This window comes from Myripristis murdjan, chromosome 18 (assembly GCF_902150065.1).
Source record: "Myripristis murdjan chromosome 18, fMyrMur1.1, whole genome shotgun sequence".
NCBI classification, from domain to species: domain Eukaryota; kingdom Metazoa; phylum Chordata; class Actinopteri; order Holocentriformes; family Holocentridae; genus Myripristis; species Myripristis murdjan.
This window is the reverse complement of record NC_043997.1, coordinates 16,439,693-16,464,908: the sequence shown is the minus strand read 5'-3', so window position 1 is coordinate 16,464,908 and position 25,216 is coordinate 16,439,693. Positions and strand designations below refer to the sequence as shown.

Here is a 25,216-nt window from a genome sequence, read left to right as displayed (position 1 = left end):
ATCCATATCTATCCACTTGATTTACAAGGGAGGAAGCTGAATTACAGAAACCAGATTTCCACCCTTACTTCGCTGTACATAGTAAGAGTACTACCAATTTATCCGAACCACCCCAGCTCCACTTGATATATCACTTTGTGCTTTAATGCACCACAACACACTATAAATCAGAATACCTTTGTGGGCCATCAACAGTCCAAACACATTTATTTTGCTACCAACTCACATAAGATTCAGGGTTTTTTCCCCTTGTAAACCACAACAAATCCCAGGGAAAATCATCTGTGAGTTTGTGGAAACCATACAAAATGAGCTGGCGCAGTCAAAGCAAACCTCAAGCGATCTCGTCAGCCAACCCCTTCATGAGCATGCCTTTTTCCCCATATGTTTAATTGAGCGGGATGTGGGCATTTACTCAACTTGGGCATTTTCTTGCAGTTTGTACATAGGAGGATCCAAACGTGCTTGGTGTACCATAAGGCAAGCGATACTTTGCTGCTGGGTAAGGGGGGGTGGATTTAGCAGCTCAGACGGTGGCAGGGCACTGGAGGGGCGGAAGGTGGGTGGAGGAGAAAAGGTTGGCGAAGCAGAGTGCCTGAATCCTACACTGGGCTGCAGTTAATGACCTCTGAGAGTGTCCTTGTCCCTGGGATAATGTGACCTGCGAGGGTACAAATTTAACTAGCTCTGTGCGAAAAAAAAAAAAAGAAAAGAAAAAAAAGCTGTCATGCTCAGCAGACCACCTGACCTTTTGAAATAAAGACCACCAGATCCGAGGATGAAAACTCCCATCTGGGTGTAGTGCACATCACCTTGTTTGATATGTTCGATATAACAGCCCAGACATCTCTAATTGGCAATGAAGTGTAGTCTACTTTGAAACAAATCTCAGTTATCAACAATTATCCAGAGCCCTGTGTTGCTTCTTCACGCAAACTGCAGTGAAATGGCCATGCTGTGACACAATCACACATCCAGTCCGTTTCCTGGTGGATGGGCGATGTGATAATTAATATGTGCTACAGTAGCTGATACCGCATGACATGGAAGGCATTCAAGCTTTATGAGAAGCACGGCAACACACGCTGTGGTTGTCATATAGAGTTGTGCTCGATGTGATGCCTCTTGAATCAAAGGACCTGCCGTGCAAATGGGGAAAAAAAATGAAATAAAATGCAGTGTCTTTGAAACACTAGCTGGGAAGTTGGCTTTGGTTGCATTCATCATAATTTGTCCAAGATTCACACCCACACACTCAGAGTGGAGTTTGTTTTGTTGCCATGAGGACGAGCTCAAGTTGGAGAGAAAAAAAAATATTGTGGAGTCGGCAATAAAGAGATAAGCGACTACCATGCAGAGACAGATTGTGATATTGGCTTGATTTGAACAATTTCGATCACGGCATCTTTTCTTGTCAAGCCTCTTTTTCATAACAGCAGTTGTCAAAACAAACAAGTCCCACAGAGTTGGTAAAATGCCGTAGCAATGCTCTTTATTATTTTATTTTCCATTCTGTGCCTTTACTTTTTCATATCTGCAATCCAATTTTGTTTTAATTCTCGGCTTCAGGCACACTGTCTGCAACACATACACACAGTCAAGCACACAAACACACACCCAAAGTCCTTCAGCCATTGCAGCCACACTCTGCTGTGCAGGTAATTGTGTTCAATCAGGTGAAATCGATGGTTTGGTTTCTCTATTCTCTCTTTATCTCTCTCTCTCTCTCACTCTTCAGGCCGCACCATCATCCTGTCCACTCATCACATGGATGAGGCTGACATCTTAGGCGATCGCATTGCCATCATCTCCCACGGCAAGCTGCGCTGTTGCGGCTCCTCCCTCTTCCTAAAGAAACGTTTCGGCAGCGGCTACTACCTCACCCTGGTCCGAGATGGGGATGAAAAGATGACAAATCAGCGTGGTGGTCTTGCTCAAAGTCAGGCCCAAGAGGTACGGACAGCTCGCACAGGATCTGGTTACAATGACCTTTGAGCCTCCATTTCACATGCTGAGCATGCATGCTGTTTTTAACAATCCTGTTTTGTTTTTATTAATTTAAGAGCTATTTGCCCCCCTCCTTGATTTTACCTCAAAGCTGCGGCCTTCCTACCTCAAACACACTTGATTTAAACCTAAGAGTATTTTTACTCCTTTTGGCTCAATCAAGAGCAACCCTTCAGCTGAAACTCAGTAATGAATTTTACCACCGCAAAACAGTGTGGGTTTCGTACATTTCAAATTAGATGTTTCACCATTTTGGCGATGATCTAATTTCAAAAAACAAAATCTGCAATCTAACTCTCATGGTGAATCAGCGAGAGGGAGTTCATTGGCTTAAGGACACTTCAATAAGGCACACATGCCATAAAAAAAAGAAATCAGATTTGGTGATTAGTACTCCTGCATGATTTCTCTGTATAACATAATATTCCTTTAATGCAAGCAGATATTTCTGTTTGACTCCTTGTTTCAGGGAACGAACTTCAACTGCAAGTCTCTTTGACACAGTAGCAACCTTTCTGTAGTCTATTATTAAACTCCCTCTGACTTTGCAGAGTGCTCTCTCTTTCTCGCTGTCCTCCCCCTATAATGATCTGTGTTTAGTCTCTCCCAGCATGAGAACTGGCAGACGTCTGCGTGCTGGATGATACTAATTGTCGCCGGGGAGAGGGGTGATTCTCAGTCTCGCTCGCCAGTGGTGCCTTGCATACTTAGTTTTAATCAATAGAAGCAAATGAACAAGATGCACTGATGCCAGCAGGGCTACAGCAATTACCATTAGTCTGCAGGCTCTTTGTGGTGAGTGGAGTCATTTGTTTGAAATAAATAAATAAACAAGTAAACACGTTTGCAGATGAGGTACAACGCTCCCCCCTTTCCCAAACGATGACTTGGTAATTAAGTAGCCAAATAAGTGCCAGTAAGAGCTAGGGCCGGAGAAGTTCTGCTAACAAAGAATTCAAGGCCGAGCACTGAATGGAAAGTTTTGATAAAATGCAGCGAATACAACCGTGAGGCAGAGGTGGAAGAAGTTTAACCATCAAGGTTTCATATCCATTTAAAAGTCCTTTAAAAATTCTTTAAACGTTATAGAAGAAGTGCAGTTACTTTTAATTATGAGATATTTTCAATCTATGTTGGAATGAACTCCAAATCTTCTTCATGCGTGCACACTTCTCATTATGTGTACAGTCTCCTAGCCTGAAAATGCTTTAATGTATGTTGCCACAGCTACGTTTTGTACGTGCTTACATTTTAATTTGCTGCAATTAAACAGATGTGAAAGACATCTCTTACTCGATTAAAATAAGAAAAAGTGTCAAGGAGGCATGTTTGTTATCGTAAGTTCTGATGAAGCCTTTCTCATCCAATTCTGGTTGCTAGGGGAAAGACCATCCTTCCAGGAGCAGCAGCCCAGATGACGGCATTGGAAGCCAAAACTGGAGCAACTCCGACCCCTCAGGTAGAACAAGCTGTGAACATGAGTTGTATCTCTATTATTGCTTTGTTATGGGATTGTTGCCATCATAAATATGAGCCCATAGTTTTAGCACTTTTTCACACTTACCTGTTGTGAAATCTATGGATTCAGATATTTTCTGTGAGATTTGGCGAGGTTTCCAGTCTTTTTCTCCTTTATGTCAGCACAGTGGGGCTGGATGAGTATTGTTGTGTCGGGCAAAAACAGTCAAAAATCTGCATATGAAAATGTCAACAGCAGCTGTTTCCAAAATACAGTGACACGGATACCATAATAATCCACATAAGAGCCTGTGAGGCTGTGGATTATTTTGTATGAGATTTGTTAGATAACTGCTTTGAGCAATTAAGTTAAATTACAGCTTGTTCATTGTTATTGTTATTATTGTTTTTGTTGTGTTGTTTTATCATTATATTTTAAGCAAATTGATTGCAAAGGAGTGGTTTTCCTGTGCACTTCTCCAGCAGCATTGTTTCAGTGCACCTGTCTGCACCCTGTCCAGTTCAGTGCTTTAATGCAGGAGGTAGTGCATCGTGTCTCCTTGTTAGTTGAGCTTGGTCCTCAGTGCTGCTGATTGTCAGCAGCTGATGGCACACATCCATGTGAGACAGCCACAGTCTCAAGTGGCTGTTGTCCACTCTTCCAGAGAGTGGTGATCTTAACTAGTGGCTCTGACCGTCCCGGCCAAGCCCCATCATTCAGTCCCATGAGCAGCAGCACTGCTGGTCCTTTTGAGTTTCGAGTCCTTATCTGGAAACAAGAAAATAGGCTTGGAAGTTGCCTCTGAGAAGGATTTTGAGCTTAATTTTATTTGCTAAATGCATAGGCTATAAATCGTACAGACTCTAACTGACATGCTTGAGGAAATTCTTGATAATAGTGCTACAGGGGTAGTAAAAATGTTTGGTAACACCTTATTGGAAGTTGTGTTCATCAGACTGGCTTGACACATTCATAACCATGACATAGATATCATGAACATCAATGAATATTTATGAATGTTGTTATTTAAGTAAAATTCCACCCTTTGACTTTATAACTTCTCTAATTTACAATAACATTTGAAAAAAGCAGAGAAAAATCGCATTGCACTTGCACTGCACTGCCTCCTGAACCAAACCCCACTCATCTATAAAATCATTTACAGTATCAAATATTAAGACAATAGTATAAAAAAAAGAAATGCTTGCTGGGTAACGTGCTTCATCTGAGGCGATCTAGTCACAGCGCACATCCGGCGTTTGCCAAACAAAACGGCACGCATACAAGTTAGGCTGCCAGCTCAGTTAGCGCAGGGAAGCTGCTTAGACAAGTTAATGATTCCTAAACAGATGGATGACTTGGCTGACTTGCGTTTGTGTCAGGGTTAGCCAGTTTATCCTCCAGGGACCGGAATAAGGTCTCCAGCTTTTCTAGACATCAAAATAACTGTTCTGTCGCACAAAGCATGTTTCCTTCTGTCTCGTTAGCCATTTCCATCAACCAGAACGGTTCATAATCCCCGTCAGCACAGATAACATTAATCCATTTCTGTAGGCATGACTGGGCACTTTTAACATGTACAGTATTCGGGCACCACCAGATATTGTGTGGAGTCCTGGGAAAACAGCTGCAAATTACTCCCTTTATCTCCTAATTCTCCTACTTACTGAGCTAAATCTTCCTGTTTTTTCCTCGCCACGCAATCCTTCTTTGCATCGCCTGATTTCTTCCTTTGTTTACTCAAATTCAAACAAATGATGTTGAGTTTCATCTGAAACATTAAATTTGGTAATGTTGTCAGCAGACTCTTCCAACTGGGGATATCTGGGGATATCAGAACGACATGTGTCCTTTTGCTATGTCGTTAGCAATTTCCATTAACCAGAATGCCCGCCAACTGGCCTCACAACAGCCCTTTTTGTTGTTGTGGTCCCACTAAATATGCATCTGCGACAACCAGGGTCCTCCAAAACCTGGAACTGACTTCAAAACACTTTTTGCTCTTTACATGCAATCTCCATCACAGTGTGTATAGCCATAGTTTTGGGGGGTTTAGGCTGTAAACTGTTTGGTTATGTCACTTTCCCTGAAAAGTTGTCATAGTCTTTTTCACAGCAGCCATTCTGACATGTAATAGCAGGGTAAACACATGTGTAACTATTCTATTAGCCAAGACAGTGTTTATGATAGCGATCATGTCAAAGTGACAGTGTTAGATCAGTCTTCAGGTGCCATGTTTAAATGTGTTTTTGCAGTGTCTTCATGTCTACTATAGTTAATGTAACATAAAGAAACCCATACAAATGAACAGTATTCAAGTATAATATCCTGTATAGCCTACACATGTAGTTTGTGCATGTATGATGGATGTACACATAATACCGTATAGGAACATGAGCAGATTTTAGGAATAGGGAAAGTCTATGTCTAATCTTAACCAGAACAGACAAGCTGTTCAGTGTGAGCAGGAGGCTGATTTGGTTTATTGAGCAGACCTTTTAATTGAGCTTTTGCAGGTTGTGTTTTTGACATCATTCGAGCGTGTCACTCCCACCACCCTCCAGTGAGAAAACTGACACCTGCTATTGTTTGCACTCAAATCATCAGCCAATCACTCATGTGGTGTAGAGTTTATTGGCAAAATGTTACTGAGCAGAGAAATAGCTCAAATCCCTTTCCTCCTGACCTTAGTTTCCCTTGACTGTGTGTTGCCTTTGTTCAACGAATAAATAAAATAGCGAGACGGTGGAGACAGATTATGAATAGGCCCAACTGAAATGTATATGATGAGGGTGATTTGATCTGATTGTTATTCTTGATCATGGGAACAAAGGGCTTCATGCAGTACGAGATCACAGACAAAATCTCAGTGGTAAGCTGCACGGACACCATTTCGTTCTCCAAATCATCACGCTCGGAAAACATCATACACAATCAAACCTCAAGAGCGACCACACACATGACGCTCGTGGATGAAATAGAAAATGCCACAAAAGTAATCATGAGCCTGCAAGTGACAGGACATTCCTCTTCATTACCGCACACCCACACGCAGACACACAGCCGTTTTACACAAATAATTTAGTTTCACGCGTGAAACCGATCCATTTACTTCATCAAGAAGCGGCAGGTCTTTGCTTGATTAAGCTGCAGTGATTATGTATGAGAGGTTCTGGATCAATAATGGACGCTCCATGCTCCACAACACTGTCCTGATTGATTCTCACCAAGGCTCGGCTTCAAAATGGATCAGGCAGGAGAATTATTCCCACTGATCTATTTCAGCGTGCTCAAATGTCACAGCGTCAGGTATATGTTTCCAATATGTTACACAGCACTTTTTCAATCATCACCACCTCAGAACGATTGCTGGTAAAGTTCAGTGTTTCTCTGATATTACATTGTATGAATAATGGCTTCAGACACTTAAAGTCTGCTGAAAGGTGCTGACAAATACAGCATGTCACATTTATATCCCTTTGCAGCCAATACTTTTACTTGTTTGTGAGGCATGGTCGCTGAGGAAAAGCTGTCAAAATGAAATATTGTCTTATAACAATAACGTTAAGGCATTTCTTTTTGTTTATTTATAATGCACTGCAACTTTTTTTTTTTCCCCAGAAAATTGACTACTTCACCATCTACTTTTCCCCATCTATTTTGTTTGTGCCCATGGTCAAACAAAATACCAGTGTCAGACATTTTGAAACTCTCTTCAGCAAGCAGGTTCATCACAAAGTGCTATACAAAGAACCAAGGACATGTATAAAAAGAGAGATAAAAAACATGTATCCTCCGTTCTCTTTTTAATGCTGGTTTCCTGCAGTTTAGCTGTTCTTTAGAGCTTGTGTGTGTGTGTGTGTGTGTGTGTGTGTGTGTGTGTGTGAGTAATTCAGAGGAAATTCTGTCCTGCAGATTTGACAGCGGTGGGTAAACTCGTGCGGCGCCACGTACCCGAGGCTGTCTTCCTGGAGAGCATCGGCCAGGAGATCACCTACATCCTGCCCTACGGCGGGGCCCGAGATGGGACCTTTGCCCTGCTCTTCAAAGAGCTCGACCTGGAGATGGCTGATCTGGGCCTCACCAGCTACGGCATCTCTGACACCACGCTGGAGGAGGTGAGCGTGAGATCGCACACAGTGGATGCACATGGTCCCATATGTGCACAAGCACCTGTAACTTGCACCATCTCCCTCTTCTCTTCATCTCACCTGCAGCCAATTCTTTTTGCTTATTTCGCTTGTGCTACATAAATCAAGAATTCCTATTCTTATTATCACAAATACCAGGTGGATTTTCTCCTCAACAAATGATTCACATATGCTTAACATGCAAACGAGTATTGGCTCATATACAACTGAGTGACTGTTGGCAAATACTCCTCATGCATCTGGGAAATGAGTCAGATGCTCATGGCCTGCAGGCTGGGAGAATAATTCCATTTGAATGTCTGACATCCAGACACAACAAGGTTATTTCATCCATCCATGCTGATTTATGGAGACCAACTAGACTCGGAAGCCATCCCCAGTGATTTTCTAAACATGTCTCCAATAAACATCAATTACAGGGTTGACATTTTGTAGCCGCTCCATAAACACTGCCTGAGAATCTCTCCGATTGCAAATAGCATCAAATCTGAGTGTGCTGCGCGGAGGAAACATTAAAAATGAAATCAGTGATGTGTGTGGTGGACTATGACTGGAGACCCTCTGTATACTCTGTTCCTGAGAAATGTTGAAAATGTCACTCGGCTTATATGGAGTCTGTTCAAAATAGAGCCATTACACTATCAACCAATCTCAGATATACACTAAATTATATGGAAAATAATCTGTGGAGTGAATACAGTGCTATACTGTAAATTTTACAACCACAATGTAAAAATAGTAACACCCTATGCTATTTTACTTTTAAATTTCAACACTTCAGTGAAAATACATTCCCATTTGCATTATTTGGTCAGTTGCTGACATTTTCACTGTGCGTCGCCGCTGCTAGTCGTTGCTTGTTCTACCATAGAGCAAAACAATATGGAAAGTTTCATATTTAAGCATTAAGTTTCCAAAATACAACATTAAGCGCTCAAATTTACACATGATAGTAGCCTAGTGCCCTTCCAGCTACAGTATTATTGATTTGTTTTTGCCCAGTTGTCGTCAGTTTAATTAGGTTGCCATATTGCTAGCTCGTTGAATAGCTAACAGCAAAAGAAACACTGAATGTGCATATAGATTTTTTTAGAATGGGGAATCCACTGAAAATGATCTGCTTTATGTTTTACCAGTATAGTTTTACACTAGCACATTTACTTAAAACATAAATTTTAGCAGAGAAACACGATTTCTACTTATGTAGGATGTTTGCTAGCTAGCAGGATAGCTATGTGTCGAGCTAATAGAAACACTGTGGATATGGATTTTTAGGAATTTTAAATCAGCTGCTTTTTCAGTCTAGTTCAGTATAGTTTAACACCAGTGCATTTACTTCTACTTAAGTGACATTTTAGCAAGTAACTTTACTTCTTGTTTTGATACTCTTTATTATTTTGTTGGAGGGGCTGGTGAAGGACTGGTGGTGCCATGCTCTGTTTATGTCCGTGGTTGAAGAGTGAAATGAAAATAGTGTCAATTTTTCTGGGGGCCTCCTGGAGCTCCCTGAAGGACCTCTGGGGGGTCCCTGGACCCCAGGCTGAGAACTGCTGGTTTCTATAATCCCAGTTTGTCATGGCACCAGTCTTTCAATGAGGTAACAGGATACCATCGCTTGTTCCTTTCACAGATATTTCTGAAAGTGGCCGAAGATACTGGAGTGGACACTGACACACCAAGTAAGATGAAACTGCACACACCATACCTGCTTGCACGGGATGATCTCCTGTTATCACCGTTGATTGACCTAAGTGGATAGATCTTCCTCGCTATTATTTGCAGTCTTTTTGTCTCAATCTATCCACACACGGCTCTCTCAGCTGTGTCAGTTAATTTCAAAATCGGATTTATAAATGCCCCATTCTGCAACACCTGGGTTTCTGCTTTTACAGGCAATATGATGGCACCTCGCAGGGCAGGTTACTATTCTTAATGTTATTTATAACCTCAAATTGGGTCAGGCCAAAACAACATATCTTATTTGTATTCCCACAGCAACAAAGGAGCCGTTCGTGAGAGACTGCAAAAGAAGCTCCCGTGAATCCAAGCGGAACAGCATCACCAACGTCCAGACAAATTCACAGCCAGTTCCTGGGATGAATGGCAAGTGCCTTCATATTATGAACTGGGTATTGTTTGATGCTGAAACTTAGTTCAACTTTTTTTTTTTTTGAATATCCCTGCTAATATTTTATGGTGATGTTTTCAGTGGAAAGGTACTGCTGTCTTTGAAAAAAGACTATAATTACGGGTCACACTCTCATTGCCTTGCTATTTTGTCTTGTTTTGCTCAAACAGAGGTAAAAGGAAAGTTAACAAATAAAGTGGAGGGTACGTATTCTGTCGTCCCCATTCATGTTGTGCCGTCAGTAATCATTCTTTTATTTTACTAGCGAATGACTTTGTCACACTTGTGCTCCTCGCACCTCTTTCTCCTCGGTTAATAACTTTTCATTTAGTTTGACTCACATTTGACTATTTCACCCTGCTGACCATTCTGAAAAGAAGACTTAAACAAGAGCTTTGACATTCTGAATAAGTAATTTTCAAAGCAAAATTCATTTTTTCTTTTGGTCTATACAACGTTATCTAAACTGCCCGCCACCTTTTCAATTTTGGTGGAGAGCAAAGCCCTTACAAAAGAAATTCACTTTCCCATAATGTTTTACACCATGGAAATGCTTTTCAATCAGAATATGCTCAGTAATCTTTGTAACTTCTGTGAAAACACAGGACTTCTTTTGTGAGGGGTATTAAAGAGAGATTTTTGGGGTTTGTGAGGCATATAACTGAGGTGCCCGAAAGGCTCTTGTTTACCAGTCTTTTAACAGACTACAGCGCTCTTTTCCATATGTGTCATGTATTGAAAATCAGAGGATTTGTGACACTGATGGATGAGACGCTATAGCTGGTAGTTTTCACACTTCAATTATATTTGATTAGCTCACTGGCTGTGCTGAAAAGTGTCTTTTGCATATGTGGAGATGACAGATAACACAACAGGTTGATGTCCACTGTAGATACACAGAGGGTCGCCGGTATCAGTGGGAGGGGCTCCACCATCATCACTGGGTGGGAGCTGATCAGGAGGCAGTTCCTGGCACTGTTCATCAAGCGCTTCCACCATGCCCGGAGGAGCCGCAAGGGACTCATTGCCCAGGTAATGGCCTCAGTCTGTCATGTTGATGAATTGAGGGACCATGCTAGAGGGTTGCAGGGGAGGATCGAGGAGGTATTGTACCACTTACATGCTTGGGTTTCAGTGAATGAGTTAATGACATATATGACAGAATAAACAAATTTTAAAAAGTTGCTCTCATCCGTCTCTGTGGAGCCAGTTGTTGCAGAATGCAGCATGTGGGAAAAGAAATTAAGGCAAAACAAACATTGCATTAAGCTTGACCCGTAGCCAGAATGTAGCATTGCGATTTTGTCCTGTCAAAATAGCACGATATTCAGTCTCATCACCCCTACAGCAAAAAACAAAACATTAAAAAATACCTAAGTATATATTATAAACACTGCCGGTCTCCTTATAAAGTTAACTTAGATTGTTAACAGATATTGTTGTCTCTCCATGTTTCAATTTTTTTTTTTTTTTTTTTTTTTTTTTTTAGAGTTGTGTCATGAGTAGAATTGGCATTTGTACACATGGTAAGATGAGATGTAAAGTACCCATGGTCACATTTATATGTTAGAGGAGGGGGATATTTGGTAATGTATGAATTATCACATGCAGCTGCAAAATATTGCAATATTCTATATTATCAGATCTTGGCCCAAGCCTTTTTTTTCAAATGTAGACAACTTTGCTTGTTGGCTTCAACTTCACTACTGTGAAATCATATGACATGACAGTAAAATACACACAGCATGCTCATATTTACCAACCCAGATGGTTTGAAATTTTGTTATTGTATTATACCAAGGGAAAGATCAGACCAAACATGTTGGTGAGAAAAGCCTTCTCTGCACAGAGTGATTTCTCGCTGATGTCAATGTTTTGATGCAGTACTTACTTTAGACGGAGGAGTAACGATACTGACACTGAAATTTCTTTCATTTTTTTTTTGAAAAAGTGCAAACTTATTTCGCTCAGTTCTGGGTCTTGTTTAAGGTGTTTTAGAATCAGTGCAAACTTACTACTTGACTGACAGGGGGAAGTAAAAGTGACATTCATGATTTGTTTTTTGTTTTTTTTTTCCACCTCATTTTAGCATATGCTAATGATATGTATTCATCAGCTGTATTAAATGTGATTATATAACAATTACAGTGCTGGCAGGCTGCTATTAGCCCATTAAGAGTGTGTCTATATTATCTTGTACTTTATAAACATAATTTCAAAAGTCAAAACCAATGAAGAGAAATTATTTAAGCAAGTCATAACCAATTTTGATGGGTAGCAATTTCTAAGGTGCTCAGATTTCTTTTCACAAGTCTTAAACAGCTTTTCAAAAGAATGTTCATAATTAATGTGCTATCATTTACATGCACATACATCTGGATTCATTATGTGCATGTTGACATCAAGCAAAGCCATCACTTATGACAGCTGCCACGACATTGAAGTAATCACTCTTGAAAAGGATTGTGAAGCATTGCCCCTCCACTTCTACCAAGTGCCCTGTGCATGTGTGTGTGTGTGTCTACATGTCTTCCACCTCTGACAAGGTGTATTGGTGCTTCTTATAATTTGCTGCAATACCAATCCCCATTAGTCACTGTCAATCTTGGGCATCCCTCTTGTGTGTTAGAGAGCAGGATAGAAGGATAAGAGTGTGTGTGCGTGTGTGTGTGTGTGTGTGTGCGTACAAGAGTGAACATTGACTGCCAGGGTGCACCTCCTACTTCTCCCTTTTTATTCTTTTGACAAAAGGTTTTTTTTCCATCATGTCAACAGCTCCCATTGTCAGCAGATATGATTGTGCAGTAAGGTAATCTCTGCGAATACAAGTACTAGGGGAATACAAAAGAGATTATGGCATGAAACTCAAAAGGAGTGATTTATGGGAGGAAAGTTGGGAACAGACATCTCTTGGCAGTGTTAGCATCAGGGAGAGGCAGTGACTGGTTGTGCCGTATTGGCTGGGTTGAAAGGGATCTGGTGCTTGGAGCTTGCCATGCAGTCCTGGAACTGACTACAGCACCCCATCCCAGTGCCAGCCACCTTGTGTGCAGGTTGGTAGTTCAACCTTTCCTTTAGCAGATGATGGCACTCAATATTTTTAGCTTTTTGAATTGCCTTCTCTCCCCACATCTTCTCTTGCTCCTCTCTCAGCTCTTGGTGTTTTTTGAGCTTCTCATGGTCCGTCTTCCTGATGTTGCTGTCATTCGGGATCACTACATCTGTCACTACTGCCTTCTTCTGCTGTTTGTCGGCCACCACGATGTCTGGTTGATTAGCCACCACCAGCTTATCAGTCTGGATCTGGAAGTCGTTCTTAACCACTTTTGGAGGTGTTGTCCACTTTGACCCTGGGACGTCCAGTCCCAGTTTGGTTCAGATGCTATTCTACACTATGCTAGACACATGGTTATGGCACTCCATGGATGTACCTGCCAGCATCTTGCACCCGGCTGTGATGTGCTGTACTGTCTCAGGGGCATCTTTGCACAGCCTGCACCCGGGGTCCTCCCTGGCATGGTAGACCCTGACCTCTATAGATCTTGTGCTTCGGGCCTGTTCTTGTGCTGCCATGATCAGTGCCTCTGTGCTGTCTTTCAATCCAGCCTTTTCCAGTTTTCGCAATATCAGCTGCTTCTGCTGTCTGTTGGGTGTACATACCATGCAGGAGCTTGTCCTTCCATAATAGTGCCTCTTCCTCTTCCTCCTCCTCCTCCTCACTGGGCTTCTGGGTATTCACTTAGCAGGTCATCACCAGGGGCCATCTTCCTGATGTATTCCTGGATCTTAGTTATTTCATCCTGGATGGTGGATTTGATGCTTACTAGTCCTCGGCCTCCCTCCTTGCACTTAGTGTACAGCCGTATAGCCTACAACCCTATGTCCTCCTGTGGCCAGGATATTATACCTGAGGGTTATCTACTCACCGGCGTAGGTGTGTGTAAATATATGTATACCTATCTATCTATCTATCTATCTATCTATCTATCTATCTATCTATCTATCTATCTACCTATCTATCTATCTATCTATCTATCTATCTATCTATCCATACATACATACATATACATATATATACACACACACACATATATATATATATGTGTGTGTGTGTGTGTGTGTGCTTTTATGTATATATATATATATATATATGAGGGATGAGGGATTAGTAAAGGAAATGGAATAAATGTGCTCACTCAATAACACATTTGCTATTCCTTTTGATGTGCGTTTTAAGTCAAGGTATACTATATTAAAATATTATTCCCAAATGTAATCAGAGAGACAAAAATGTTTATTGAGACAAATATGTTAAGTCAACAATATGCTTCCATTTTGCCATCAAACACATTCTAATGAGCCATTTGACTTTGCAGCAAGTAATACAAGTCTTAATTGTGTTTTGGTGTTTATACCCATTTTGCATATAATCCTTTCCTCTTCTATAAATCCCCACTAAACTTGAGAATGTGATAAACTCATGCATTGTTCATGGGAGTGCTTTGGCTTTGTGAACATAATGACTTTTCCCCTTTGTTTGCAGATCTCGCACAATGGAAGAAGTACCAGCTGTCACCTGCAATTACTGTTGAGAGAGAGTGTGTGTGCATGTGTGTGTATTTGTGTGCGTGTCTGTGCGGGAGAAAAAGAATAGTCCCTTATTTTGTGGACTGTCATTAAGCTTTTCAGTCTCATTGCTGCTCTTTATCTTTCTTCCAGGCACATTTCCATAGCCATAGCTCTGTGCAGTAAATTTAGAATTTTCAATTGTAGCATCCTGAATTGGCCTGGCAAATCGCAGGCCCCGCAATTAATCAAGTGCAGGCAAACCTCCCTCTGCTGTCGAGCAGCCCCCGAACCTACAAGTGATTAAACATTAAAGATATCTTGCATTCTCCCACTGACCTTTTTGTCAGCTCTGACAATGAAATGAAAAGAGAACATTTACATGATGGAGAAAAGAGGATTGGATGAGAGTGAGGAGGGTGTGGAGAGTGGGGATGTTGAGGGGGAAGCGTAGCAGGTTCTGAATTAAAAAAGAAAAAAAAAAGAAAAAAAAAGGTAAAGCGAGAGAATAGCGAGAAATTAATTATGCCTGAGTGGCCGGATGATGGTGGCAGGCATTTGGAAGTGTTTAATCAAACTCATAACGCATGCACAACAGCCAAAACAAGTTGGCGGTGAGCATATTAATAGGCACACAGGTAAAAGCGGTAGTCCCTGTGTATTTGCTTGGTTGCATCAGTCACTTTGTTGTGTGTAATGACAGTTCCCTTGGGGAGAGGGGTGATGCAATTGATCTTGCATTGCACCTTGTGTTGCAGTCCTGCTTACACTCATACATGCATGTTTATGTGAGTCCACTATCATCCATACACATATTATTTATTATGATTGTGTCACTCACACTGTTTATTAATTATCCTGGGCATAACAAGACCCAGCCAGGTCATTTCAGCATAAAAAATTGCATACCTGTGATAGTAGCTCCAGTTTAAAAAAGCTTCTGAATTTACAGTTGCCTACATGGGTTAACCCAGTGTAATGACATGATTTCACTGTATTAAAATAATTCACAATAACTAATATGACAACCAACTTCTAATTCATTCTTCATCAGATATACTGTATGTAGAACAGGTTGGCAGTCAGTTTTTAACTAATTAGAAGGTGCGGTTCCTTGCTCGGTCACAAGAGACCTGCAGGGATTGTGGTCCCGGGCTTTATGCACCTTGATGGAAATTAGCATACCTGTCAGCATTACACTGTGACAATCCCCCAACTCCCACTTCAGAACTGCTTCGTTTCAACTGATGTGGTTTTTAATGAAGTTGTACAGTATTCGGTGGGATCTTGACATAGCTGTTAGAAGCACTAATCTATCATAAAAATTACTTTAAATCTATTGTAAAAATATTATCAAGAATCAAGGATATCAACAATCAATGCACACAGTGCACAGCCAAACAGTGGAAAAAGTGACGTAAGACTACAAAACGATTAAAACCAAGAGTTTCGTATGGCCCATAAAAAAGGTATCATTCACAGGTATAAATTAATTTCATGGCTACATTGTGCTGATTTTCTGCTTTTAATTTGTGATACCCTTTTGTTTATATAGTTTCTATGCATTCTTGAAAATGAGATTATCAAATAATTCATTCAGTCCTCATCCACCAATTACTACCCCACACACACACACACACACACACACCACCACCACCACCACCACCCCCACTCCTCCAGAAACCTTGCGTGTATCTTTTGCATTTCATTTATTCATTCTATATCTTTTCACGACATCACATGGCTTTTGGGTGTAGTACTGGAAAATGTTTTCTACAGAGTAGTGACAGGGACACTTTGATGAGCGATGCTGACTCAAGATTTGTCACTGTCTTCCCAGGTTGTCTTACCTGCTGTGTTTGTGTGCCTGTCTCTCATCTTCTCACTCATCGTCCCCCCATTCACTGAATATCCGAGTCTGGAGCTGCAGCCCTGGATGTATGGACTGCCCCAAACCACCTTCTACAGGTATGACACTGATCAGGATTTTGTGCAATAATATGGCTCATCACTCTTGTGTAATATTGTGGCATTTGTTTATATGTCATCTGGGACATGTGAAGGTAATTAAATTTCCATTTTTCTACTCAAAAATGCTGATTATTATAACACAGTAGAGATTAAACATATAAGCAGTCAGCAGCACAGTTGCCAACAGCAGTTGCCACCATGGTTGAAGACACAAACAAAAGAGCGCCATGTCAAACTGTTGAAGTTAAACTTTGACAGAAAAGATTTCACATTACTCACTGCATAGTTTGATTGACAAGTGATTTCTGGGCAGTGCAGTGCAAAACACCCACCATAGCAGTCATCAGTAAAGATACGAAAGATAAGAATCTTGTGGATCCATTTAATCTAAGAAACAACTACGAAACATGCAGCCATGTTTTCTATATAGGCATAAATGTGTGTCCTAAGCCTTTCCGTAAAAGTTACGGTTGAATTTTCTCCCCAGATATTCAGTCTTATGAGGTGGTAAGATTTTGTGGGGGAAAAAATATTCACAGCAGTTGGGCTCAACATAGCTGCAACATGATCTTACTTTCTCTCTAACAACATAAGTGCTGTAAAATGCCATGTTTGAATTCTAATATGCATCATCTGTTATCTGTTCAAACCATCAAAGAAATCTTGGCACTGCATTCATATTCATTTCTTGTGACATGAAGCTTGCCTTCGCTTATCCACTATGCAGGTTTTTTTCCATTTCCCCTGGCAGCACTTTGTAGAAATTCACTTTGAAGATGTCAAGACACAATTAATCGTAGCCTTATGTGAAACTGGTTTATCTAAGACAGCATCTTAACTCGTGGCTAGAGTGAGAAGCTGTTCCTTTTGTATCTGTTGACACATTTACCCACTTCCCTGCTTTGATGTGATCTAATATAAATCACACATTGTACATATGTCGTGTCCAGAGATGGAGGCAATAAACTTTTGATTTTGTTCTTGCGTTACCTAGAGGGGAAAATGTGGAGACTTTGGATTTTTGCCTTTGCAAGGTCGTGATTGTTTTGCCATCGTAACAGCATTTTACAGTGGAATTGCATAGGTGCCCTCAAAATATATGTCAGAAATGCTGGAAATCATTAGAACAACATGTTGAATATTTCATGCAAGTATCTTGTTACGCAGTGCAGCCGTGCAGTATCCAGCCACTGCAGTGACAAAGAATCTTATTGCATTTACTGCTTTGGCCTCATTGATATTCCACAGTAGTGTGCTTCTTCTATCCAGAGTAGATCATTTCATTGTAATAGACTGATCTTGGTGGGTGTTTTCAATAGACTTTTCATGTTACTGTGGAAATAGCAGACCATTGTAAAAACCCTCCCATTCAGCCCGTCCTGAAACTAAAGTGATGATGAAACTTTCTTATCAGGGTGAAGGGACAAACTGCCCTTCTTGGGCATTTCCTTTCTTGTCTTTATTTGGACACAGTAGGGTCGCGGTAAAGCATGCCCCGACTGGGAATAAAACCCTGGCTCACATGAAGAGTTTAAGATTCAGACATGGGAGCTCATAGCAGGCTGCCAAAAAGACTGTGCCACAGGGTTTCACCCAGTGTGGCAAAACTTAAACTGCAGAGGCAGCTGTTGTCAAAAGTATTACCGGGGACTGGTCTTGTGTGTTACATCTTAAGGTTGGAGTGTTCTTAATTTCTTTGACATTCCCCCCAGTCAGTTACAGAACATTGTCTTCTCTCCTGAGTGACTTTAAAACATCCTCCCTAGTGACGACTGTGTGGCCAAGGGTGCTGTGCCTTTTTATCTTACAAGTTCACTCATATTAGCATTGGCGTACTGCATTTCTAATTAATGGCAATGATCCATTTTAGTTCAGAGTGATTAAAGGTAATGATTGATATAGCTCACTGCAGTATTACATGTAGTTTGGGCAATAACCTGGGGTACTCAGCCTCTCTGTAATTTTCTGGTTGTTGGTATTGCAATGTCACTTAGTAGAAATTCCAGTGAAATACCAGAAAATTATACACCGATGGTAATTTATGTAACACATAATATTAACCCACACTCTTGTAGGATAAAAAATGAAAATAAAAACCCTATATTCCTATGCATCCTCCATTTCACTTCGGTTTGCCATTATTTCACCGAATCATGAATTCTTACCTCTAGGATGTTCCATTTTAACAAAATGAACTATTCATTAGTTCCGCTGTCTCTGTTTATATGCCTTCATTTTTGAACTGTCCAATAGTTTTATTACCCTGAATAACGCAGTAATCCAGCCATTGTTAATAGCAAAACAGATGGCTGCACATAATCCATTTTTACAATCGGACTACTTCAATTGCTCTCACTGGTGGCCGAGGAAATGACCATATGACCTTCACGGAGATGTCTCTAAGTGAGACAATGAACACTGTATTAATACCAGTGGTTGGCAGGGTTGTGTCCACTGCTGGCGGAAAGCCATCACCATGATCTTTATGAAACACTGTGCTTAAATTCCCACAGTACCTTTAAGATAAAGGGCAGAGTGTGTGTGTGTTTAGTAATGGGAATGAAATTGGAAAGGGAATGTTGTTAAACTGAGATGCAGGGCTTCAGGTGTGTATAAGATGTTAAGGTAGTGATGAAAGGTCTCTGAGGAGCTGGTACTGTACACAGAGTCTGTAACACACACACATCTGCACATAATGCAAGAATACGCACTGAGGAAGAGTCAGACTTAGTGTAAAGAGAGAGAGCACACATTGCCTTACAGTCAGTGGTGTCTTGGGAATTCATGCTTTGACTCTTCAGCCAAAGGAAAGGCTTGGTAAACTCAATGATTTTCCTCTCACACTTGATTAAGCTGAACCCAATGCCATGCCGCATCACCACTGAGCATTTACTCGAAATGCACAGCTTCCTATCCCCCGGCATGCATGTCTAATTTCCTTTCAGCCCATCTTCGATGCCAGGATAAATTTAAAAATAATGATCATCTAATCCTCACTGCTTTGCACATGTTGGGCCTCACAAGATGACTTGTAAAATATTAACCAACTATGAAAAACGCATTGTATCAAACCACATGACAACTCATTTGACTAATTTTTGTCACTCAGTTGTAAAAATGCACACTCTAGACAATTAGGAAAAGACTGAGGATCACTATCACACACTGAACAATGCACTTGACATTATCCTCTTGAGCTCTGATACATCACTGACATCAGGACCTCTAATCTCAAAGGGACTCGCTCGATGCGACGTGACACTAATCAAACAAATAGAAGGGGACAGCCAGACTCGGCTCGCTCTGCCTCAGCCTACTGTAAACTCAGTGCTCATTGACGGTTAGCAATCTTCTCTCTAGGAATGAATCTGTGATCTCCATACACTGCAGGGCTTGTTTAAGGCCCTGCAGATGTCAAGCCATAGATATCAAACAGGTTTTATATCATCAGGGAGGCGTAGATCAATCTTCCAGTCGGTCGGGGTGGTTAAGATTGAATTAGTAAGCCACTCACACTACCAGATCTTTTCTACTGACCATCAGTCCCAACCAAGCCTCCCACTGGGATTTCACCTCCGATTGTCTGGATGGGTAAATTGAGTATAAATTGATCCAGCAGTCCTCTGGTATGAACCTAGCCTGAGGCAAACCCTCCCTGAACCAGTCAATGCCACAGCTTGTTTGATAACTCACACTCACTTTAGGGTGTCTGCATTTTTGCACACTTCAGTCTGTAACTCCAATGGCCACAGCTCCTTTGGGTGCAGAAAGTTGGACCACGGTGATATAACTCCAGAACAGTCTGGACAGAAAGCCTAAAGCGTTTTGCCCAATGTAGACTGTGTGACCAAAATGTGAAATTTTATTAGTTGTAGGAGGCCTGCAGTTTATAGATGGATATTTTTGGAATATGCTGGTGTTTATTTTGCAGTCATTTGAATGGGAAACTCATTAAAAAATAACTGCTGACTTGTGAAAAAGCTGAACAGACACATCAATTCACAACAAAAATGGCGGAAAAAAACATATAGCCTTTTGTCAATAACAAGTGAGTCAATATGAAAGCGTTTATTTGCTACTTTAGCAGATACTGTTTCACACACTTGCATGAAATATTCAGCATATTATTTTAATGATTTCCTGCATTTTTGTGATATATTTTCAGACCACTTTCCCTGATGGAAAAGGCACAGATTTATGTTATTGTAGGCTTTCATTTTTCCTGTGAACAGTGTAAATGCAATGTTGTTGCAGGTCAGAAATGTACAAATTAGAATTTCCAACTTCTAAGTTTAAATTAAGGCACTATTAGACCTACTGTGTGAGGTGAAGTTGGAAGCTTTGGTAGATAACGTTTACATCTATGTATCTATGTATCTGTGTATGTATGTATGTGTGTATCTATCTATCTATCTGTCTGTCTGTCTGTCTGTCTATCTATCTATCTGTCTATCTATCTATCTGGATATGTGTATTGGTAATTTTCCTTATGTATAACAGCAATGATGGTCCAGATAATATGAACGTGTCTCGGGTGGTGGATTCCTTGGTGAACAACCCTGGCTTTGGGACTCGCTGCATGATCGGAGACCCAATACCGTGAGTACTGAGTTTTTTCTGAATGCACAACAACAATAAAACACAATGATTTTCCAGAACAATGCAGCCACATATAGGTGTGCTTGTGTGTGCACACATTCATTCATGCCACATGGTACTGGCAAAGCAATTAGCCATGTGGTGTGTGTGTGTGTGTGTGTGTGTGTGGGCCTATGTGTGACTAACGGCTAATGGTTTCACAGCTCTGTATGTATGTGTGCATGCATGCATTCATGCGTGTCTAAGCATGTGTATGTCTTTTTCTCTTCTAACTCCACCACCCACGTAGAACAACTGATGAAAAAGCCAAGTTACACAGATCCTCTGAAAGTAGTGCTCTGCATGATTTTGTAATCCAATTTCTAAGAGCAAATTTGATCAATAAATGACTAGCATTGCATATGCTCTGCAGACCGTCCAGATCAGAATAAGTTAAATAATGAAGAGCTTTCATAAAATTAGAAATGAAATGCAATTATAGCTGGGCTTGAAATATGTGGGCCACAAATTCCTTGAAAGGCTTATTGTGGTTAAATATTTTAGTACAAACTAGCACTAAATAGAGCCAGTGTGCATCATATAATTCAGGAATAATACCCAGCATTGCTCAAAAACTGAACTGCCTATGACTCAAGGCATTTACAGTTGAGGATGACATGAAACTCTTAAATTATTAATTTATCAGTACTCACAGAGACTCACACGTGCAGTCATTTGCTTCTTCCTGTGACTTATTGATATAGTCTAGATGCACTACAATGTCAACCATCGTACGGCTGTTATAAAGCTGTCAGCTGCAATAGCCTGTGATATCTCCTTTCATATGTAGAATTCACACCGTCAACTGTGCACAGGAACAGTCTCTGCCTTGTCACTACTTATCAAATTTTCCTGCTCCTGTGACTTATCAGAGGCATTTGCCATGCTGCACTAACAACAATTACAAATGTGCTTAAGATAAGAGTGTGTGTAGGTCTTTTTTGTGAGTGTAGCTGGAGCTATTAGCCATTAAATGCTCATATTGCCCTCTTTCTTTTCCTTCAGGGAGCTTCCGTGTGTCCCCACTGCATCTGATTGGTTCACTCCAACTGTGGATCAGTCAGTCGTAGACATCTTCGTCAATGGGAACTGGAGCATGTCTAACCCATCCCCTTCCTGTCAGTGCAGCACCACTAAACGCACCATCATGTTACCTGACTGTCCACCTGGTGCTGGGGGACTGCCTCCCCCACAGGTTAGTCTCTATAATCTTGGCAAAGATTGTGGCTTTTTGGGTTAACGGGGCAGTGTAGTATTTGGAGCGGCCATCTTGTGACTGTAAGGTCATAAAGTGTCATTCTCTTGAGCCCTTGAGCAAGATAGTGAAGTGCTTCCTAATTCCGGGGCACCACTCTTGGCTGCCCCTGCAGTCTGAGCTGCTCGGTGAGATTGGCTTGCAGTACAATATGTGTGCCTCTGAGGGATACAGTGTGGGTAAAGGGAGTTGAATGTTCTTAATTTCTAAATAAATTAAGTGACTTTCTCAAGCAATGACTGACTCAAAAGTTTAGAATTTAACAACAACAACAACAACAACAACAATAAAGTGCTTATTTGCATAGCACCTTTCAAAAACAAAGTACCACAGTGCTTTACAATAACATAGTTAATAAAAGTAATAAGAACTAAAACTTAGCACAGATAACAAATCATAAAATGAATGAAACACCAAAACACATAGTTATTTTAAAAAGTTACAACAAGTATCATCAGTTAAGAAAAGGCAATATGATAAAAGTGAATTTTAAGAAGAGATTTACAACAAAGACACTGAGTTTTTGTACCTGAGATCTCCAGGCAGGGAGTTACACAGCTGAGACCCGGTCGCCTTTAGTGACAAGTCAAGATATTGGAACGACAAGAAGCCCCTGCCGGAGGATCTCAAGCAGCGATCAGGCTCGTAGGGAGTTAGCAGATCAGCTTGATCATTCAAGGCTTTCAAAACAAGCAACAAAATCTTAAAATCAATTCTAAAACTCAGAGATAACCAGTGAAGGGCAGCGGGGATTGGTGTAATGTGCTTGCTTCTCTTAGTGCGTGTTAAGCGCCTAGCAGCCACGTTTTGTATCCACTGCTGTCTTTGGATGTTTTGCCTACTGATACCAGAATAAAGTGCATTGTAGCAGCCAAGTCTGGAGGAGATAAAAGCATGGAAAATATGCTTATTTTAACAGTCCTTGGTTAGTGTCCTGAAAATTACAGTCGACATCATTTTGATTTGAAAATGTAAACATACTAACTTTGAAAGAATTCCCACTGCAGTGCAGAGCTTTTGTGCAAGTCCCCCCATTGTCAGCTGGCATGCATGCATGGAAGCAGACCTGAAATTGATCCAGGTAAAGAAAAAAAATTCTTTAACAACACATAGCATGTAGACATTGCCAACCATTTAGAGTAGCTTATCTCCATTCCTGTTGAGAACTCACTGAAAATATTAACATAATGCATCCCACAACTCTTTGAGGTACTGCATGTGTTGATCTCTCACCCTGCAGTCTCCCTTAAGGCAGTTACTTGCATGCCGTGCCAAAACAGAGTTTGGAAAGCACCTCTCCCCTTCTCACCTAACATCTCCTCGTTTTGGGACAGCTGAATGGCTCATCCTCCAGAAATCAATGCCAATGCTGTGTAAGCCATTACCTTAACGATATACACAGCCAAATATAGGGAAGGTGAATGTTTGCAGGTCTTGTTGCAAGAGGCTTGATATTGGCAGGGATCAATGGAGGAGTTACAGACCCCTTCTGTGGTTAGCAGCCACCACCTGCCGACTGAAGCAACTATTCCACAGAGAAAGGAGTGTCTCATTTGGGGCTGAATGGATTGCACCACTGCCTCCCAATGACAATGAGAAATCTCAGAGTAAGATATAGATGAGGGAGAGGCAACCGTCTTTGCTCCTGCATTGTTTTAATGGAGAAGGCTTTGTCTGTTTACTCAGGCTTTCATGCCATGTGCCTGCATCTTGTATTGTATTCCCATGAAAGATTAGATCCACACACACGCACAGCAGAGATATAGAAGAATAGATGCGGAGACGATAATATAACCAATCACAAAGGTGCTTGATAAGTCTGAAATTAACTTTGATTGGCTTGGACAGGGGCAATTTGTAACCCAGTGCTGAAGTAAGAGCCTTTGTCTTCCGTTTGAAGCAGTTTTGGCTTCTTGGCAGTTATTCAATTCAGGGATGGAAATGCAGAGTAGAGATAGCTAATTGAAAGAAAATGCAGTGGCATGTGAGCCTTTTAAAATGAGGTTTTAGAGCAGGTTACTTGAGCACATCAGGCCGCTCACTCGAGCATATACACTGAATCCAAAGTCCTCATGATACACAAAGTTTTAACCAACAGTAGTCAACCGAACTTAGTGTCGCTTTCATTACCCAGTGGTTTGGGATTTTAATATTCTCCACTCTTTCACATTTTGGCTGGTCATCAAAGTTTTTGAGTCAGTCTGGGGAGAACAAAAATCAGTCCTCTACTTACTAGAGCTGCACAAAACAAATCAAAGCACATTTGATGATACATGTTGACACAACTGTTTGTACAAACACCATCTTATAAATTTAAACAAAAACATTTAGAGAAGGAAAGAAGACATTAATGAAATGAGAGGGTTTGTGCCATCTGACTATAATAAAGATTCTTCTGTCTTACAGATGAGGGATTTTGCACAGCATGAGAATATTTTGCTTTTGGAGACAGCTCATCTTCTCATTAGTTTGTAGCATCAAAGTGTTTAGTTGTTAACTACAGCATGTTAACAAATAGTAGTTTATTTTTTCTCTTGGTAATATAGATTTATTTTACTACACATCTCACACATGATCCGAAAGTAGAACAGTTTTGCACCATCTCATTTATTCTGACTTTCAGTGTGAAGTTGTCCTCCAGTGATGTTATTTGAGGACACCAAATCCTTCCGTTACATTAATTAAAGCTCAAACATGTAAATAAAAAAATAAAATAAAATACAGCAGCATGGCCCAAAGCCTTGATGACTACTTCATAAGTGAATATAGTTTTCAACTTAATAAGTTGTTGCATGTACTTGGAACAGAGATTTTTAAAGAAAATAGGATGAAAAACATTTTTCTGGGGGAATCTGACACTAGGCTATAGAGAGTTACAAAACTGTGCTTTCATGTGTTTTGGGTGAAAAATGCCCTACATGATTTTTAAAAGGGTCAACTTTTATTTTTATCATTGAATTTTCTCCAGTCATTTTGAGTTTATTTTGCAAAGTGAATACAGTATGAAGTTCCAGAGCTTTTTTCAGCCTCTCTTGATGGAA

At 40.7% G+C, this 25,216-nt stretch overlaps 1 protein-coding gene across 1 annotated transcript in view; it reads left to right on the top strand.

Moving 5' to 3' along the window:
• Nucleotides 1–25,216, top strand: part of LOC115376791 (phospholipid-transporting ATPase ABCA1) — a 185,306-nt gene that overhangs the window by 74,675 nt on the left and 85,415 nt on the right. The window contains exons 23-33 of the mRNA XM_030076559.1: nt 1,739–1,953; nt 3,097–3,106; nt 3,395–3,466; nt 7,382–7,584; nt 9,248–9,296; nt 9,613–9,720; nt 9,916–9,948; nt 10,638–10,777; nt 16,152–16,279; nt 20,783–20,881; nt 21,926–22,115. Of these exons, the coding sequence (XP_029932419.1) occupies nt 1,739–1,953; nt 3,097–3,106; nt 3,395–3,466; nt 7,382–7,584; nt 9,248–9,296; nt 9,613–9,720; nt 9,916–9,948; nt 10,638–10,777; nt 16,152–16,279; nt 20,783–20,881; nt 21,926–22,115 (1,247 nt within the window). The remainder of the gene's footprint in view (nt 1–1,738; nt 1,954–3,096; nt 3,107–3,394; nt 3,467–7,381; nt 7,585–9,247; nt 9,297–9,612; nt 9,721–9,915; nt 9,949–10,637; nt 10,778–16,151; nt 16,280–20,782; nt 20,882–21,925; nt 22,116–25,216) is intronic.